The 19,059-nt window shown below is 35.8% G+C and overlaps 2 protein-coding genes across 2 annotated transcripts; one reads left to right on the forward strand and one right to left on the reverse strand.

Annotated features, from left to right (window-relative positions):
- Positions 1–2,364: 2,364 nt before the first annotated feature.
- On the reverse strand, positions 2,365–3,054 carry LOC113663762 (histone H2A-like). Its single transcript, XM_027179208.2, has one exon. The coding sequence runs from the start codon at positions 3,003–3,005 to the stop codon at positions 2,517–2,519; it is 489 nt and encodes a 162-aa protein (XP_027035009.2). The 5' UTR covers positions 3,006–3,054; the 3' UTR covers positions 2,365–2,516.
- An 11,652-nt stretch (positions 3,055–14,706) lies between these two features.
- LOC113663749 (tubulin alpha-1B chain-like) lies at positions 14,707–17,514 on the forward strand. The gene is made up of 4 exons (XM_047804315.1): positions 14,707–14,858; positions 15,851–16,073; positions 16,163–16,311; positions 16,399–17,514. Exons 1-4 carry the CDS (start codon positions 14,856–14,858, stop codon positions 17,377–17,379), a joined length of 1,356 nt encoding a protein of 451 aa, XP_047660271.1. The 5' UTR covers positions 14,707–14,855; the 3' UTR covers positions 17,380–17,514.
- The last annotated feature ends 1,545 nt before the right edge of the window (positions 17,515–19,059 follow it).

Below are 19,059 nucleotides of genomic sequence, written 5' to 3' on the forward strand. Positions count from 1 at the left end.
TCTATTAAAAATGCTCCTGTATAATTGTTCAAACTGACTTCAGCAGGCTAACTACCTTTATAGTCATTATGATGTTGTGTAAATGAAATGATTGAAGACCTACTTATTCAGGAAACATTTCAACTAGCACTTCTTTCCTTATCTTTTGCATTTAAAACAACAACAACAACAACAACAACAACAACAAAAAAACCCTTTGACACTTTTTCATTGTAACTTTGAACAAATGTTTTAACCTATGGTATCTTAAGTATGTAACCTGGTGAACCAGCATTAATGTATTCAATGTTAGAGATTTAAGTACTTATGTACGTCGCTCTGGATAAAGGTATCTGCCAAATGCTGTAAATGTAAATGTATTAGTGAAGTTCTCTAGGTAGACAACATACATCTGTCACCAAGCCCTTTTTTCACCAGATCTGACTAATCACTATTCTAAGTAGGATTTAGTGTAAATCCAGTAGTCAGGGTTGTGAAAAGTGACTTTTTAATGGACTTGAATATTAGATTGTGGAAATAAACTAAATTCTCGTTATCTAAGCTCATCAACTCCTTTCAGGATCTTAGTATGGAATTTAAACTGACAGCTATGGTCGCTAGCAGGTTAGCTAACATTAGGCTAAGGATTATATTTACATTTAATTCTTCTTCTTCTTCTTCTTCTTCTTCTTCTTCTTCTTCTTCTTATTATTATTATTATTATTATTTTGTTTGCATTTTTAACACCTACACTTCAATAGACTTATTTACTTCAGTTGCACATAATACATTAATAATACACTTAATTATATACTGCATTAGTTACATTATTTTTAGTCTATTGGTTTGTTTATTTTATTAAAACTTTGAATAAATATATTTTATTATAATAATAAAGATAATTTGGTTGGGCTTTTTTATTATATTGATTAGTTTATAAAACATTATGTAAAGGTGAAAAATGTTCTGTAGATACACAGTTTTGTTGGTTTTGATGAGTTTGAACAATAGAAGAATTCATGAAGTTTGAAAGCTGAGTTTATTTAATGCTTTTCCATAATACAAAGCAGTGAAAGGTGATTCAGTCACATAGACTGTTGTTCTAACTGTGTGAATAGGTTTGTAAATGTGAACACACTAATCATAAATACATGTCACTAACTGTAAAAGAAATTGTACATAAGTAAATACAACAATCCTTTTCTGCCATCTGCTGGTAAAACGATGTTATGACATGAAGCAATGTGTCTATTAATGTGTCTAATAATGTGTCTGTTAACCCTTTTATCATTTTCATTTTATCAGCTGTAAAACACAAAATATTACAGAATCTATAAGGTTTATAGTCTAAATGTGCTATATTGTCTCCAATACTGAGTTTTAGACTGAGATTAGTGTCATTCACAAAGAAAGCTCACTGAAATCAAAATTAAACAAATGTATATATTTGTTATATTTGTTATATATTTTTATTTAAAAACAAATGTACAGTTTTGGCTGTAAAGGATTCTTGTGTCTGTGGAATGATGAAACCAAGGCAGCCGTCTTCAACGTTCTCTAGAAGTCCCAGGAGAAAAGCGTCCATTCACTAGATTATATATATATATATATATATATATATATATATATATATATATATATATATATATATATATATATAGTGAAAAAAAAACATTTCAAAGATATGCTTTTTTGTAAGTTATTGTAAATTGATGATTAGTTTATTAACTTTATATCATTAAGACATGTGAAACACCCACGTTTGCACATCAATGCCTGTAGTGGGTGTTTTAGTCGCAAAACTTAAATGCAAGAAACAAATTCAACTAAAGTTATGATTACAAAGAACTTTTCAAATGTGTTAAATTGATTGTATTAATTTCTGGCGGCAGCAGTGGGATGACGTAAAAGAACTGGTGAACTTGATTATTGAACTTGTTCATTAAAACAAACTGTCCGAACTATCAGAAAAGACCAAACTTCCCATCACTGACATGTGAGATGGGTATATATATATATATATATATATATATATATATATATATATATATATATATATATATATATATATATATATATACACACACATATAGACACAACTAACGCCGCCCTGTTCTCATTGGGCGGATTAAAAGCACACGTCTGCCATTGGATAGAGCGTGTTACGTCACCTGATGACTATTGGACCGTTCTCTGTCACGGACACAGTTTGATACCCAAACCGCCCGCCCCTATTTTACTGGCGCTCTCCGTAGCACAGCGCTTTTGTTTTCTGTCAGCAACCTACTGTCTCTTTGTGTCATTTAGACAGCAGGCTTCATTATTTATTATTATTAATGTTGTTGTCTGTCATCTGTCTTTAAACAAGACCAGTTATTATTAGTGTTAGATTTTAACATTTATTTGGGGAAATTGCCTTTATAAATTGACACTCACAGTATTAATAAAAAGTAGGATGAAATTGCACTTTTTCAGTAAAAGTGGGTGGCTCTTAAAAGAGCCTTTTTGTGTGGTGAGAAACGCAGCGCTGAGCGAGTTTACTTGGTCTTGACGGCTTTCTCGGTCTTCTTGGGCAGAAGTACGGCCTGAATGTTGGGCAGTACACCTCCCTGAGCGATGGTCACTCCTCCGAGCAGTTTGTTCAGCTCCTCGTCGTTACGCACAGCGAGCTGCAGGTGACGGGGAATGATACGGGTCTTCTTGTTGTCACGGGCGGCATTACCGGCCAACTCGAGGATCTCAGCAGTCAGATACTCGAGCACGGCGGCCAAGTAAACCGGAGCGCCGGCACCGACGCGCTCGGCGTAATTACCTTTACGCAGAAGCCTGTGCACACGACCCACGGGGAACTGCAGTCCGGCCCTAGATGAACGAGTCTTGGCCTTAGCCCTAGTTTTACCGCCGGTTTTGCCTCTTCCGCTCATCTTGTAGTTCAGATACGTTGTAAGAACAACACCGAAATAACAGCGCTGTTCTTCTAGCACTCTGTCATATAACATCACGGCATCTCTCTTATTGGCTAACATACTTGTGACGGAAGAACCAATCCGAAACACGCCGTAGAATTCCAGGGTCAGTCCTATTCTATTGTACGTCACATGCCCCTCCCACTGCCGTTTGTGTGTGTTTGTGTGTGTGTGTGTGTGTGTGTGTGTGTGTGTGTGTGTGTGTGTGTGTGTGTGTGTGTGTGTGTGTGTGTGCGCGTTTGTGTGTGTGTGTGTGTTTGAGAGAGAGAGAGGGATAGAGAGAGTGAATGAAATTAAAATAAAAAAAGACTAAATGCATATCATTGTAGAGAGAAAATATTTTGTAAACTGATTTATGATCAGTATCTTAATTATTCACTGGTTTTATATCTATAAAGCATATATTAGTACAGTAGAGAGTAAAGACAAATACACATGGATTTAAAATGTAAACTGTCCAATTGTCCCTAGTTGTTCATACGTTTATGTGAAGGTGAATGTACAAGTCTGTAGCTGCCTAAACACTCGCTACAGAATCCACTAAAGTCACCATGACGTCATCATTTTGTTTATCATGTTTATCAGAATAGGAAACAGCTCTTTAAGGGAAAACATGGGTGGCTCTTAAAAGAGCCGTTTGAGGAGTAAAAAAACATAAGAAACAAGATTACTTCTTCTTGGGAGCCTTTTTGGCCTTCGCTGCTTTGGGCTTTACAGCCTTTACCTTCTTGGGGGTCGCCGGCTTTTTGGCCCTCTTGGGGCTCTTGGCTGCTTTCTTGGGGTCGCCGGCTTTTTGGCCTTCTTGAATATTTTGTAAGTTGTTCTTCTCCACGTCGTATGCTCTCCTTGGACAAGGGAACCGCTAGGGCCACTGGGGCCTGTTTTCTTGGTCCTCGAAGCTGCCTTATTCTTGGGCGCTTTGGCCGGCATGGCGGCACGAGCGGGAGCAACTTCAGCCATCTCTCTTTCTCTCTCTCTCTCTCTCTCTCTCTCTCTCTCTCTCTCTCTCTCTCTCTCTCTCTCTCTCTATATATATATATATATATATATATATATATATATATATATATATATATATATATATATATATATATATATATATGGGAGCTAATAGTAGAATAAACGAGTGTAACGCTGTACGCTGTGTAACACAGGAACCTTCCTCCTCTCGACCGGGGGGCCGGGCTTAAAAGTAAGCATGAGAACGTTGTAGACTTAACCCGGCCGTGGCTGAATGACTGTTTCTCAGCGAAAATACGACGCTGCAAACAAGATCCTGAGCGTTCAGCAACATGTTTGTTGAGCAGGGACTTTGTTGCTCGCTACGAGATCACGTCGGGTCTCGGGAAAAAGGACAATGTCGTGCAGCGAGCACAAAAGTGTACATCGCGTCTGGGGCTCGCTCCGGCTTGCAGCGCATGTGGGGCGATGTGGCGTGTAAAATCTAGACAAAAAGAGGCTCGGGGCTTGTAAGTCGTGTTTACTGAGTTGTGGGAGAACCTTGTGAATGACACTGATGTATTTGTAGTGTTGTGTGTAATAATTGTAACGGAGCTCCGTTTTTGCTGCGTAAAGCACATGTATACGAGAGACAGACAGTCAGTGCGAGTTGCAGTTGTCCATTTGCGTGTGTCTTTGTTTCTGTTTGGTTTTATTTTTAGACTTATTGCTGTTGTTGTGTTCCCTTATTTGTGCTTGCACCTTTGTCATGATCTGGTGTTCCACACTCTGGCCTGGCGCAAGCTCTCTCTCTCTCTCTCTCTCTCTCTCTCTCTCTCTCTCTCTCTCTCTCTCTCTCTCTCTCTCTCTCTCTGTAAGTAAGACTCCCTTCTCCCTGACAGCGCTCAATAAAACTTCAGCTAGTGATTAAAAAAATTATTTTTTTGTTTTTATTTATTTAATTATTACCTCTGATTGAGTGATCAATTATATGAAAGTAGTTACATTTTTTACAACATTAAAGGAATAAAAAGAATAAACTTTTCTCTTTTCACAAATTCCTTATTAATCTTCAAAATGAGTTGAATTTTTTTTCAAGAATTCATTTCAATTTTTCACCTTTTAACATTCACATAAAAAATCACTAGATCTCAGCTCAGAACGAGCTCTTATATGAAACGTCACTTCACATGTTTACTCACAGTTCATGTTAAAGTCTGTAATCCACCTGAATTGACAGTTCACCGTTTATCAGTTCAGTATAAATAAATGGACAAATGAGAGAAAAGCACCAGTGGGCAGAGAGATGACCCTGATGTAGAGCTAAGAGTCCTGGTGCCACCCACTGTACTTTTAGTTAGTGTATATTAGGGTATGCAGCTAGATTTTCTTTGCTGTCAATTTATTTACCAAAAAAAAAAAAAAAAAAACCCAGACTACATGAGGCTCTGTTTTTAATTCTGTTCATTTCTTTACACTGTCCATGTTCTCCTACCTTTATGAGTTTAGCTCCCCTGTCCCTTTGTGTCCTGAGTCCTCATGTTCTGTCTGTTATTTCTTGTCAGTTGGATCATTAAAGTAATAATCTGTCCATATCTGCTTTCCCCCTCCTATTATTATTTTTATTTTCACCTCTCATATTAATAGATATGACATCAGTATATATAATTATGTGTGTATTAATAAAGTGTCCACTTTTAGTAAATGATACTAATACAAATTCTATGTAATTGAGCATGGTGATTATTCTGGGGAAGGAACAGATTGATCTTTTGTCCTTTACCTGGTCTCTACTCAGGAGTGCTGCTTCTTTACATCTTTGCGTCTTTACATATAATAGTGAAGTCCTTTGGGGAGATTTTCTTTTTGTTGTTTTTTTTTTCACCCTTAAAATAAAGATAAAGCATCATAGGGTCTGAGGTTTATTAAATTTAATAAAAATTACATTCAATAACCAATAAACAAATATAATGCATTTACTGACAGTCACTATAACTCTACTGTATAACATTTTTAAATGCTGTCTATGTTCAGTTTAACATTCTTACTGGGTTTAAGTCTGATGTAAGAAAACATTTTAATAAAAATGCAAATACATGATTTAGTAATAAAAGTCTTATTCTGTCCTTTTTCTTATCCTAACATCCCCATGTTTGTTCTGCTGATCCACAGTCACCTGGTTTGAAGTTCAGGACAGTATTCTGTATAAGACTTTATATATCAGATCATTGACTTTTTCCTTGCGACAAACCACCACTAGATGGCGACATCTGACTGCAGTAAGTAATCCACACCATGTGCTGCATCTCTTACTGCTCTCTTTCAGTAAACTTTCATCCTCAACATTAGTGTGCAGAACATTTCACGTCTACAACGTATGACATTACTGTACAATATTTAATACATTAAAAGTAAATCTGACTGCATCCATGAGATGTTACCAGCATCAGTAAAGCTGATATAGACCAACATCTTCACAGAATGTTTATCTAACACAGTTATATCTCTAAACTGCCCCAATAGTATAAAACCATTCTAATACTTAGTTAACAATGTTAAAAATGAATGCATCTTTTGTTATAGTTTAATGTTTTAGTTGTCATCAAACTGATGAAAAATGTATACAGTGTTAAAGTTACACACCATAATAGTCAGAGCACTGCAACATTTTTATTAAATAATTTAATTCAATCCACTCATCATCCATCAATTTTCCAAAATGTCTTAACCTCTGTAAAGTCACAGGTTAGATACATTTGAGTAGGCCTGTTTTGTTAAAAATCGATAGCTGTAATGCTTCTTTGCAGAAAGAAACCCATGAGCAAAGAAGGTAAGTTTAGGAGCAGATTAGACTAATTTCCACCTATTAGACAGCCTAATCAGCTTATCGTGTTTTGTGTTGCATCACTTATGGCTCTACACCTTTAATATAGAGTTTAGGAAGATGTATGTAACTTCAGTCATTTGCTTTGGTTAACTATTGAAGCCTTGTCTCTTGTCAAAAGGCTAAACGTGACCTCAGACTTTATTGAACCTTGCTGGCAGGGACGTCTGTGTCCGTACTGTTCTTATCAGTGACAGCATAATCTCGTATCTCCCTGCTCCCGAGTCATAAAGCTTGTATCTCCGATAAAACCTGACTTTGGGAAAATGTTGTGTTAATGTTGGTACACAACAGTATATGATAGTAATATAAGGTATAATAACAACTTTAACAATACAATGTTTAATAACTCAAAAAAAAAAAAAAAAACGGCAATTTTTTAATTCCCTGAAAATTAATGGTTTTGGAAATACGAGGATTCAGCCCGACAGCGACGATATGTGGAACCAATGAGATTTGTGTGCATTTATGTTACAGTGGCCAATATAAGTTGTGCATTAAACTTGTGCATTAAATAATGCACTATGAAGTTCTCCTTTCCTTTTTACCACACATATTTATTCACCACTAGGAAAACTGTACAATTTTGTAGAATCTTGTTATTCTAAGGCACTTCAACAGCGGTAAATTGTACAGAATTACAGCCAATTTGGTCAGTCATGAGTGTGAAATGATGTCTGAATATAGTACTACTATTTAAAAATGTTTTGCTGATAGATGCTTGTAAATATGTGTAAATGCGTCTACAGTTTTACAGCAGATATGGTCCGTGTATCTTTTGATCATTCGACGTTCCATTTAGAAACGGGTATTAAAAAACAAAAAAAGAGTGGCTATTTGATTTTCGTTTTTAAATACAAAAATTACAATTGAAATACAACGCTTTTTTTTTTTATTTTTTCATGGGCAAAAATGGATGAGTAAATGGTTTGATTTTCATTTTATATTTCGAATAACAAAGAAAATAAAATGACCAGAAAACAGAAACGAAAAAAGGCTCATTTTTTTGTATTCTGAGACCAGATGTGGTCATTTACATGACAAGAGCACAGGGGCGGCGCCAGAGAATTTTGATGGGAGGTGCTGAAGGGGAGTAATATACAGGTTATTATTTTTATGAATAATAAAATAAAACTCGCTCACTCGATTTGGTAATATTCTCTAATTATTTAGGCTAGTCTGTATGAAAATGTGCACGCCCCATGGCGAGTCAGCGTCGGCAGTCGACAACTCCATCTTTTCAGCCGATAGTCACTCAGAAAGCACTTAATAATTAATTAAAATGTCTTTTCCCCTGACACATTCATAATCAATTTGCTGGTACTTTGAGACAATTGCTTTATGTGTGAGCTTGAGGTGGAATAGGCTACTGCCAATATATTAAAGGATGGTTTAGTATATTATCATTAATCAGTTTAATATAGGTTAACGTACTGTTCGACTAGTTCACAAGAAATATCTTTAGTTGGGGGCATGCCTACTTAGCACAAGTGCTCCGTTTTTAAAATAAAATGCTAATTGATGACATTACAAAAAGTGAGATAGCTGCAAATTACTTCATTATTGCACTGCACGAATTAGGCCTATGCATGCGTAAAGACTCAAATGTTCTCAAATTATTTATTTTGTTTATTTTTTTATTACCAGTGTATTTATATATAGGCTACAGCCTGCTGATCCCAGGGAAAAAAAATCTGTAGGGGGTGCTATAGAGGTGATTTTGTCTTTCTTGGGGGTGCTGAAGCACCTGCAATAGGACCTCATGAATCAGAGGTAGGCTATATAATGTAAGGGAGTATGTGGGGTCAAGATATGGGGAACATATTCACATTTTCACAGATGCGTCAAAAGATCAAAAAACAGGTTATGTGGGTTCTGCATTCATAATTCCAAAATCAAAAGTATAAGAACAATAAGATATCGGATCGTTTATCAGTGTATACAGTAGAGATGTTTGCAATAATCATGGCAATAAAGTGGATTAGTGAAGTTAAAATATCCAAGGCAATTATATGTTCAGATTCTAGCTCAGTCGTAATAGGTCTGACTGAGCAGAAGTCAGAAACTACACAAGACTTGGTAATATAGATTATTCAAGAATTATATTCACTTAATCAAATTAATGTAAAAGTCGAGGTTTTGTGGGTTCTGGCTCATATTGGCTTAAGAGGAAATGAAAAGGCAGATGTTTTAGCTAAAAAGGCCATAGAACGAAATTAAATCAATAATCAAAAATAATATTCTGAAAATATGGCATCAGTGGGATTCAAATATAAAAGGTAGACATTTCTTTCAAATTCAGCCAACAGTGGGTAAAGGAAGAGTGTCAGTTAGGAGTTGAACAGTAAGATTGAACAGTACTATGCTAAGCAAACGTCCAACGGGTCTATGTGAGGTATGTAGTGTTGTTTAAAGTACTAGAAAGCAATACTTGAGTAAAAGTACAAATATCGTACTAGAAAATGACTTCAGTAGAAATGAAAGTCACCTTTTAGAATATTACTCAAGTAAAAGTCTTAAAGTATCTGATATTTACTGTACTTAAGTATCAAAAGTTATTTTCTGATATTTAATGTACTGTACTTAAGTATTTGAAGTAAAAGTAAAAAATAAAATTTCAGTGATTTTCAGTAGGTATAAGACCAGGGGCAGTTCTAGGGTTTCATCTTTAGGGGTTTTAGCCCTCAGTGAGAATTTAAAACAAGAAGAGTTTTATATTATATATTATATGACTACATAGTAAGCCAAAAGTTATGGTATTATTAAATGGCAAAAGTGGACACCAAAACTTTATGCATGATGTAATGATGTCAGTCTTGAATCAGATCAGTTCATGTATGTGTGCATTCTCTACAGACAGTGTGTCCAATGAATGCAGTCATTAATAAACTAATATTCACAAGACAAAGACCAAATCAATAAATGTTATTTTTATTTAGTATTGAACGGATTGTTTGCATTAATATTTAGTTTGTGCTACAACTCTGGTAATAAGAATAGTGACATTTCACTGCTTTTGGTTGCCCCCGTTATAGATAAACGCCCCCAGCTCTGACTGCGCGTGCACGCTGCGCGTACCTGTGCTTCTCCGTACAGCGTGCGAAGCGTAATACAAACTAGGAGCAGTGATTCACCAAACCTCCCTTATTACAGTCACACACATTTCTGCTGAGTTTATTTTGTAGTAACGAGTAATGAAGATGCTTAGTGGAAATATAACGGAGTAAAAGTTTACATTTTATCTCGGAAATGTAGTGTAGTAAAAGTGAAAGTTGTCATAAATTTAAATAGCGAAGTAAAGTACAGATACGTTACATTTCTACTTAGGTACAGTAACGAAGTATTTGTACTCCGTTACATTACAACACTGGAGGTATGTGGTGTTAATGAAATAGTTGTAATAATGCATTGTGGGAGATATATTGTTGAAAGGAATGAATTAAAGAATGAACTAAAGAATAAGTGTGAGCACTTTAAGATAATACATTTATTAAATCCAGGTAGAAATATAATGCCAAAAATGTTATTTGTTTATTTTTTTTTTTGGAAAGTACTTGTTTAAAAGCGTATATAAGTGGTTTTATTTATTTATTTATTTATTTATTTATTTATTTATTTATTTATTTATTTATTTATTTATCTATCTTTCCTGCCATGAGGCTGAGTGAGGAGCTGAGCACGCAGCGCCAGATGAAACTCTATGAAGCATATATGTGGGTATAAGAATAAGGAGTGATTGTATTGGTAATTTGAGTAAATAATCATAGGGAGAGTGTCAATGGTCCTTTTGTGCGATAGGTAGCGGTAATGCACTTAAATGTCTGCGATCTGCCGTATAGCAAGAAAAAGAAGAAGAAGAACCACCTGCCGTGTGAGTGTGGATTAGAAGAAGAGACAGTGGAGCATGTTATTTGTCAATGCATTAAATATAACGTGCAAAGAGTAAGGTTTAAAGATGAGTTAAAGAAAATGGGGTGAATGAGTTGAATCTTAAGAGAATAGTAAATGAAGAACAAATTATTAAAGTTTTATTTATTTTTCTGAAAGAAACTGGATTAATTGATAGAATTTAAATGTTTTTTTTAATTACTATTATATATTACATACAACCCATGATTAATAATATTTATTTTATATAGTTATTATTATTAGTTTATATGTATATACACACACTGATCTCTGGCCCACACTCCAGTACAGCAGGTAGCGGATATGCACCTTAATTGCTAGTTGTCTCCCGCCAATAAGAATAGAAGAAGAAGAACCACCTGCTATAGCCACGCCCTAGAGCCGCCCATGCAAGTGTGCCAAAATTGGACGGAGCTGTGGCACATTGGACGTACTGTGTAATCTACCGCGATACACGAACCGACATGGATCGCTACGTCGTTTTCAGAAACAATAAAAGAGTGTCTCTCAAGGAAGACGACATGAGTGCAGAAAAACTAAGTTGCATATTTCAGGTAAAAGAAATGCATCAAGTTGTAGCTTGATAGCTTGCTATAACGTTAGCTGAGATGTTCCAGGGTGTCATGTCAAGATTAAGTGGAAAATTTGGTTACTGTACAAGAGCTGTGGATGGGAAAAGCAAAAATTGTGTTTATTGCCAAAACAGCATTTAACTCGAGATCAATTCATCAATACATCCCAGAGTGATCTGATCTTGCTCTAAAAAAAAACTCCATGTGTATGAGATGTGATTATTGTTCAAAGCTTCCCCAAAACTTTCTGTGTGTTTATGTGTGTGTGTTTATGAGGAAGGGCTGGTATTAGGGAAATGTACTGTTTTAGATAACAAGTGAAAACGCACTCCATTTTTTGTCTTTTTATATGCATAGATTATATAAACTGTCTGTACTGATAATGTTTTGCTTAAATGTGCTTTTACTCTGTATTAACTTGTTATACTTCATATATTGTATGTCTTTTTTTTATCTGCAACCAGCACAAGGTTTCCATCGTCTGCTGGCAAACATTATTTTGTCCTCCTCCGCTAACCAAACCCTATCGTATACTTTCACTCTGGTGATTATCCAGACTGTGACACAGTTTTTCAGGATGCTCTCAATCACACAGCGATAAAAGCGGAGAGCCAATCAGGAGAGCTGATGTGGCACTCACCCTCTGGCTGTGCAACAACCTTTATCTTTACACAGGCTTTAACAAAACACGGCTTGTAACAAACATAAAAAAAATAGCAGTAAACAGTAGCCTACAGTACCAAGAAAGTCATTGGTCACTATCTCCCTCCTCCAGTGCACTGAAACCACTAAAGTCATCTCCATTGGTCTAATGAAGACTTCATGCCGCCAAAAAACTGAGCATGTCACAGAATGTGTTTTTTGAAAGAAAAACAAAATTAAATGATGAAAAATCCATATATTATCCACGTCATTGTTTAAGCCGCAAGGGTCAAAGCGTGGGAAAAAAAGTTGTGGCTTATAGTCTGGAAAATACGTTAGTTTTATTTGTTAATCTACAGGAAAACTACATCCATAGTATAATAATAATAATAATAATAATAATAATAATAATAATAATAATAATAATAATAATAATAATAATAATAATAATAAAAACACTTGTAACACAAAGCAAGAAAAATATATTACAGACAGCATGTGGAATATTATTGAAAACAGTAAGAAAGATAATGCCACATATCTAAAAATACAGATTCATGTTAATGGCTGTTTAACAGAAATATTTAAAATGTTTCTCTTAAGTGCAGCAATCCAATTAAATGTTGCACAGTAAAAAAATAAATAAAATAAAATAAAAGGTCAAGAGAGTACAAGGAATGATTTATTTATTATGGTGGAGAACCCAGACAGAGCTAACAAGGCAGGGAGACACACACACACACACACACACACACACACACACACACACACACACACACACACACACACACACACACACACACACACAAACACACACACACTCACGCACAAGGAAAACAAGAACAACATTGGATAAAATAGGAGTAATCATGCAGCTACTGTAAATAGTTACAAATTAAACTCAACACTGGGCTCAAAAATTTGCTAAAGAATCCAACTTGCAAATGGTTAACTCAGTTTTAGAATTTTAACCATTTGCAAGTTGGATTTTTACTGTAACATGGAGCTGATCCCCTCAATCTAGACTGTAGCGCTAAAACTAAGGAATAGATAATAGTTCTGAACAGGAATCAAATTAATTTCTAGATTTTATGTATATTTAACAAAGAGAATTACGTTTATCAATGAAAACACTGAAGATATTGTCTTTATTGTTCTGTCTGTTAAATAAAGGTTCAAGTGAAATAACACATACAGATTTTAGTTTTTATTGGATTTTTACAAAGTGTTGCAAACTGATTTGAAAATAGCGTTTTTAGCAATCTGGATAGCAAGAGAACGAAAACAGAAAGAAAATTTAATTAAACAGAAGAATGCTTTCTTTAAAACAACATGAATTAGTATAATACATTTGATCATCTAATGTAATCAAGTCAAGTCAAGTCAAGAAGCTTTTGTTGTCCTTTCAACCATAAATGGTACAGTAGTGTGTCATGAATGATCCATGAATGGTGGCCAATGGACTTCTTGGTTTTGTAAGACTCTCACAGACAGAGAAAGTAACAGAGACAATTTTTATAAATCAACTGGATTTTTCTCTCGAAATATGATTTATAATCCTGAAACACCATAGGTAGGAGCAAATTTAGTGTCATGGCTGCTAGGTTGTTTTGTGTTTCCCTTCTAGTTCTGTGAGTATTGTTCACAGACTGATGATCCAAGATTGTGTTTGTATCTATGAATGTAATTTTATTACTTTTTTTTTGTCTCTCCATTTACCTGCCTGATGTTGGAATTATGCTTAATTTCAGAGAATATCTTGTTTCTAGTCGAATAGTTGAGATTCTTCATGTGGTTTTGGCTTGCTGCATGTGTAGATACATTCAAGATTTATTTATTTATAAACCTGATTTACATATTAAGCCCCTCCCCACCACTGGAACCAGGGGCTCTTGGGATGAAGAGGTGGTTAAGGCTCTGGGTTGTTGTTCAGAAGGTTCAAGCCTCAGCACATATATATATATATATATATATATATATATATATATATATATATATATATATATATATATATATATATATATATATATATATATATAGGTAGTTGACGTGACATAAGATATCTTCTGTCACAGAAGATAAAACATAATTTATTTCACATTTTCATAATTTAGAATACTGTAAATGATTAAACATTTTCTTGTTTTATATGCATTTGTTGTTTTAATACCCAAGTTATTGAAAAACCCCACTCAAGGTCATGTGACTGAAGACCCCTATGAAGGCCATGAGAATTGTTTAAATATTTAACTATGTTTTAAGACCACTGAAGTTGTTAAGTTTTTTTGTCCTTTGGTGTGACACCATTCATCTATTCATGGTGAAAATGATTCTAATTAGTACTTTCATGTAAAATAAATATCACTTTAAGAAAATAATGTTTTAATAATTTCTTAGTACTTTTTAAATGTCACACCATAGGACACATTTACAGTATTGTTGAGTGAAAAAGTGAAAAAAATATGTGAAGTCATTGACAAAACGAGTGACCAGTATTATTTTCTGAAACTGCAGTTTTCATACTCCACAAATATATGTATTTTTTCTTAAAAAGTTATGCTTTCCAAAAAAAGTACTTTTTCTTGGTCATTTGTCAACTATATATATATATATATAGAATCTGTGTGTGTCTGTAATTTCTGTGCTTTTTTGTGTGTTTGTGTTTTTTTTCGAGCTCTGTTTCAAGCTATTGTGTTTCATTTTGTTAAATGTTCCAAATTAAAACGCACCAATTGAGTGCGGCTTAGTGTTTCTCCACCAATGAGAGTCAAATCAGGAAGAGGAAATGCCCCATCTCCATGACGACGGAGCCGAGAAGTATAAATAACTCCACCCCCAAATTTAAGACCATTCCGTGTTCTTGCTACAGATTCATTACGTTTAAACTTTGAGAATTCAAGGTCAAGGTCAACTTTTTTTAAAGAAGCTTGTATTTAGATACACATTAAAGCCACCGTCTTCAAAATGGTAAGTATTATCTGTCTTATTATTTGTCTACCATAAAAATTGTTAGCTACCGATCAGTTTATTCATACTTTATGAGCGACATTTGTAGAATCGTTAAAGTTTATTAAACCTTAATGTATGCAATATAATGTTTTTTATAATGTCTTTGTACTGAATTTACTAAACATTTTACACTGTTTGACTTATATTTGATCTAAGGTTTCACACTTATTTCCTTGTATGAAATAATAATGGACATTTAGAATCAGAATCAGAAGGAGATTTATTGCCAAGGATGATTGTGCAAATAAGGAATTTGTTTTAGTGTAAAACCCTTCCAGTACACAGAGATGACAACACAGAAAATAAATTAATAAAATAAAATAACACTTATTTAAATACAAATATACAAACAATTTTAAAAGTAAATAAATTGTCTGCTAAGGAGCAGAGGGCTTTGTGTATGCTGAGCAACACCACGGCCATTGCCGAGGCCTGGGCTCGTCTCGATCACAAGTGTGATCTGATGTACGCCAAGCGTGCCTTACTCGAGTGTAATATTTTCACATAACCCACATAATTCTATATATATATATATATATATATATATATATATATATATATATATATATATATATATATATATATATATAAAAGAACATTCTGTTCAGAAGAAATTTAGTGTGCTCTGTTTTAGCAGTTACTCACTTAGTGAGGTTGCTAACAATTATTAGTTGTGCACTGCCTCTAGTTTTCTTTTTGGAAAGCGGCGAGTTATGCTATATACACATGAACATGCACACACACACACACACACACACACACACACACTCACACACACACACACACACACACATATAGATGTAGAAATTATATGTTCAATGTGGAGATAGAAAGTTATCTGATTTTCATATCTGCACTGCCAGGAAGTTAAATATTGTGTTCAACAGTACAACAAATATGGCATACAGCAAGAATAAAATGTCTTGCATCTGTCCTTTTTGTTTCTACAGCGTGAGTGCATCTCTATCCACGTGGGCCAGGCCGGTGTCCAGATTGGCAATGCCTGCTGGGAACTCTATTGTCTTGAACACGGCATCCAGCCGGACGGACAGATGCCCAGCGACAAAACCATCGGAGGTGGAGACGATTCCTTCAACACTTTCTTTAGTGAGACTGGAGCTGGAAAACATGTCCCCAGGGCTGTGTTTGTGGATCTGGAGCCTACTGTCATAGGTAAGATTAATATCTTATGGCACATGTCTTTCAGTTACTAGTGCTCTCGATGCATAATTGATTTATATTTGATTTCTTTTTTCCTTTAGATGAGGTGCGTACTGGAATATACCGCCAGCTGTTTCATCCTGAGCAACTCATCACAGGAAAGGAGGACGCTGCTAACAACTATGCTCGTGGTCACTACACCATTGGCAAGGAGCTGATTGACCTGGTACTGGACAGGTGCCGGAAACTGGTGAGCACCTTTTGGGCAATTACTTTGTAAAATTTTCAATATTCTTTTGAAAAATCTTTCTGACCAGCTTTCTAATCATCTCTCCAGGCTGATCAGTGTACAGGGCTTCAGGGTTTCCTGGTTTTCCACAGCTTTGGTGGTGGAACCGGTTCTGGTTTCACCTCCTTGCTGTTGGAACGCCTGTCTGTTGACTACGGTAAAAAGTCCAAGCTGGAGTTCTCTATCTACCCAGCTCCCCAGGTGTCTACAGCTGTGGTGGAGCCCTACAACTCCATCTTGACGACACACACCACCCTAGAGCACTCTGACTGTGCCTTTATGGTAGACAATGAAGCCATCTATGACATTTGCCGTAGAAACCTAGATATTGAGCGTCCTACTTACACCAATCTCAATAGGCTTATTAGCCAGATTGTGTCCTCAATCACTGCATCTCTCCGTTTCGATGGTGCCCTCAATGTCGATCTTACTGAATTCCAGACCAACTTGGTGCCCTACCCCCGTATTCATTTCCCACTGGCCACCTATGCTCCAGTAATCTCTGCAGAAAAGGCTTACCACGAGCAGCTCTCTGTGGCCGAAATCACAAACGCCTGCTTTGAGCCCGCCAATCAGATGGTAAAATGTGACCCACGTCACGGCAAGTACATGGCCTGCTGCCTGCTGTACCGTGGTGATGTGGTGCCCAAAGATGTGAATGCTGCAATCGGCAACATAAAGACAAAGCGTAGCATCCAGTTTGTTGACTGGTGTCCCACTGGGTTCAAGGTGGGCATCAACTACCAGCCCCCCACTGTGGTTCCAGGCGGAGACCTGGCCAAGGTGCAGAGGGCCGTGTGCATGCTGAGCAACACCACGGCCATTGCCGAGGCCTGGGCCCGTCTCGATCACAAGTTTGATCTGATGTATGCCAAGCGTGCCTTCGTGCACTGGTATGTGGGTGAGGGTATGGAGGAGGGCGAGTTCTCTGAGGCCAGAGAGGACACGGCTGCCCTGGAGAAGGATTATGAAGAAGTTGGTGTTGACTCCATTGAAGGTGAGGGAGAAGAAGAGGGAGAGGAGTATTAAAATTTTAGATGAAAGTCATGTTCTACTGTGAGATGTAATGAATCTTAAAGAATGATTAAAAAGATAACAAAAAATGAATAAATAAAAAAAATCACTGTATGCAAAAACATAACAATAAAACTTCTTTCCAGTTCACACACTTGTTTGTCTTTAATTGCATTTTCCAAGAAAAAAATCTAATAGAAAAAGAAAAAAAAAACTCAATTTCCAATGCAAAACAGTTTTAGTAGCCAACACGCATTGTGAACATTTTGAGAAAATAGCACACTGGTAGGCATGTGCAAGAGTTATAATGCTCAATTTATTTGCCAGGAATGGCTTGGACTGTTCCCTGCCAGGAGACTAGGAGGGACATTCTGGCAGTTTTTGTTGTGTGCCGTGTGATTTTGTTTTTGATTTTGTGTATTATGTGTGTTGCACCGCCCTATCCTATCCTATACTGTATATACACCTGTTCGTTGTGTTTCAATGATAGGCCCAAGACAACAGGTTTATATATGGATGACATGCTGATTTCTTGTTTTTGGTTTGTTGATGTTTTCTGTTTCAATGGTCCTAGTGTTTGTAGTCTTTCTTATTGTCCTTAAAAGCCTTTTAATATTATAACACAGCATCTTTCACAACATATTTGGGAGCCCTTGCTGTACCAATATTTAAAGACATTGCGCATTTATAAATAGCGATAGATTTTATTATGACTTCATCCAGGAGAACAGAAATAAGGCCATTGTGTGTGATTTTTATTTACCTAAAAAGGAAAACCCTGTTTCCTTTCAAAATCATGTACTATTCTGGAAGCATATCTGCTATCAGTATAAATTGTAACACAATTTTGCCTTGTGCTAATTTACATGCTTCTATTAGAGCAATTAACTGTGCTGGTGCAGAGAGGTGTCCGATTCAATTTTACTGTCATTATACATGTACTATACAAGTCAACAAAATGCAGCTTTGCATCTAACCAGAAGTGCAATAAGCAGTAAGTGCAAGATGTTCAGTACTTACAGTATGAACAGGATAATATACATACAAATATGCAATGGATATATAGGTTGGGTGCTTTAGACATGAAATATACACATTTTTAAATATTATATTGACAAATGTAATATTTGCAACAGTTACACAATTGTGCTGTTGTCCATCCAACTTCTGCAAAAGAAGTGACCGCAGGGTTTAGTATAGATCAGTATTCCACTTTCACATTTGGCATTTTAGAGTACAGTAAGACATTATCTCTCAACCATTGTGCTGTTTACTGACATATGTGCTGTTTTCTGTTAGAGATGTTACTGCATCTGGAACTGGAAGTACACTAGAAGCGCTGATGTCTTTCATCTGTTCTTACAGATCTTATATACATACTGTAGGCAGTCCCACTGCTAATGGATCCAGTTTATTTGAAAAATTGCCTACTGGTCTTAATTTTCCTTCATGATCTTGCCATAATACTGAAATCATACACACCCTTTTTTTTGTCTACTATGTGCGTGAATGATTTGTTGGATCTGGTACATGTAACACTCTTTTTCTGCTTCAGCTGTCCTACTACTGTAAGTGCACTGTGGGCCTGTAGAACTGAATATTTAGTAGATTCAGATTATCTAGCAATGACAGTCAAGTTAAATATTCACACACACACACACACACACACACACACACACACACACACACACACAC

The sequence above is a fragment of the Tachysurus fulvidraco genome, chromosome 19 (genome assembly GCF_022655615.1).
Source record: "Tachysurus fulvidraco isolate hzauxx_2018 chromosome 19, HZAU_PFXX_2.0, whole genome shotgun sequence".
In the NCBI taxonomy this organism is placed as follows: domain Eukaryota; kingdom Metazoa; phylum Chordata; class Actinopteri; order Siluriformes; family Bagridae; genus Tachysurus; species Tachysurus fulvidraco.

Bases quoted from the DNA above. Each gene is read 5' to 3' on its own strand.
- LOC113663762 (XM_027179208.2), bottom strand. From the start codon at position 3,005: ATGTTAGCCAATAAGAGAGATGCCGTGATGTTATATGACAGAGTGCTA.
- LOC113663749 (XM_047804315.1), top strand. The intron at 16,074-16,162 runs GTAAGATTAATA...TTTTTCCTTTAG, and splicing joins TCTGGAGCCTACTGTCATAG to ATGAGGTGCGTACTGGAATA. The intron at 16,312-16,398 runs GTGAGCACCTTT...TCATCTCTCCAG, and splicing joins TGGACAGGTGCCGGAAACTG to GCTGATCAGTGTACAGGGCT.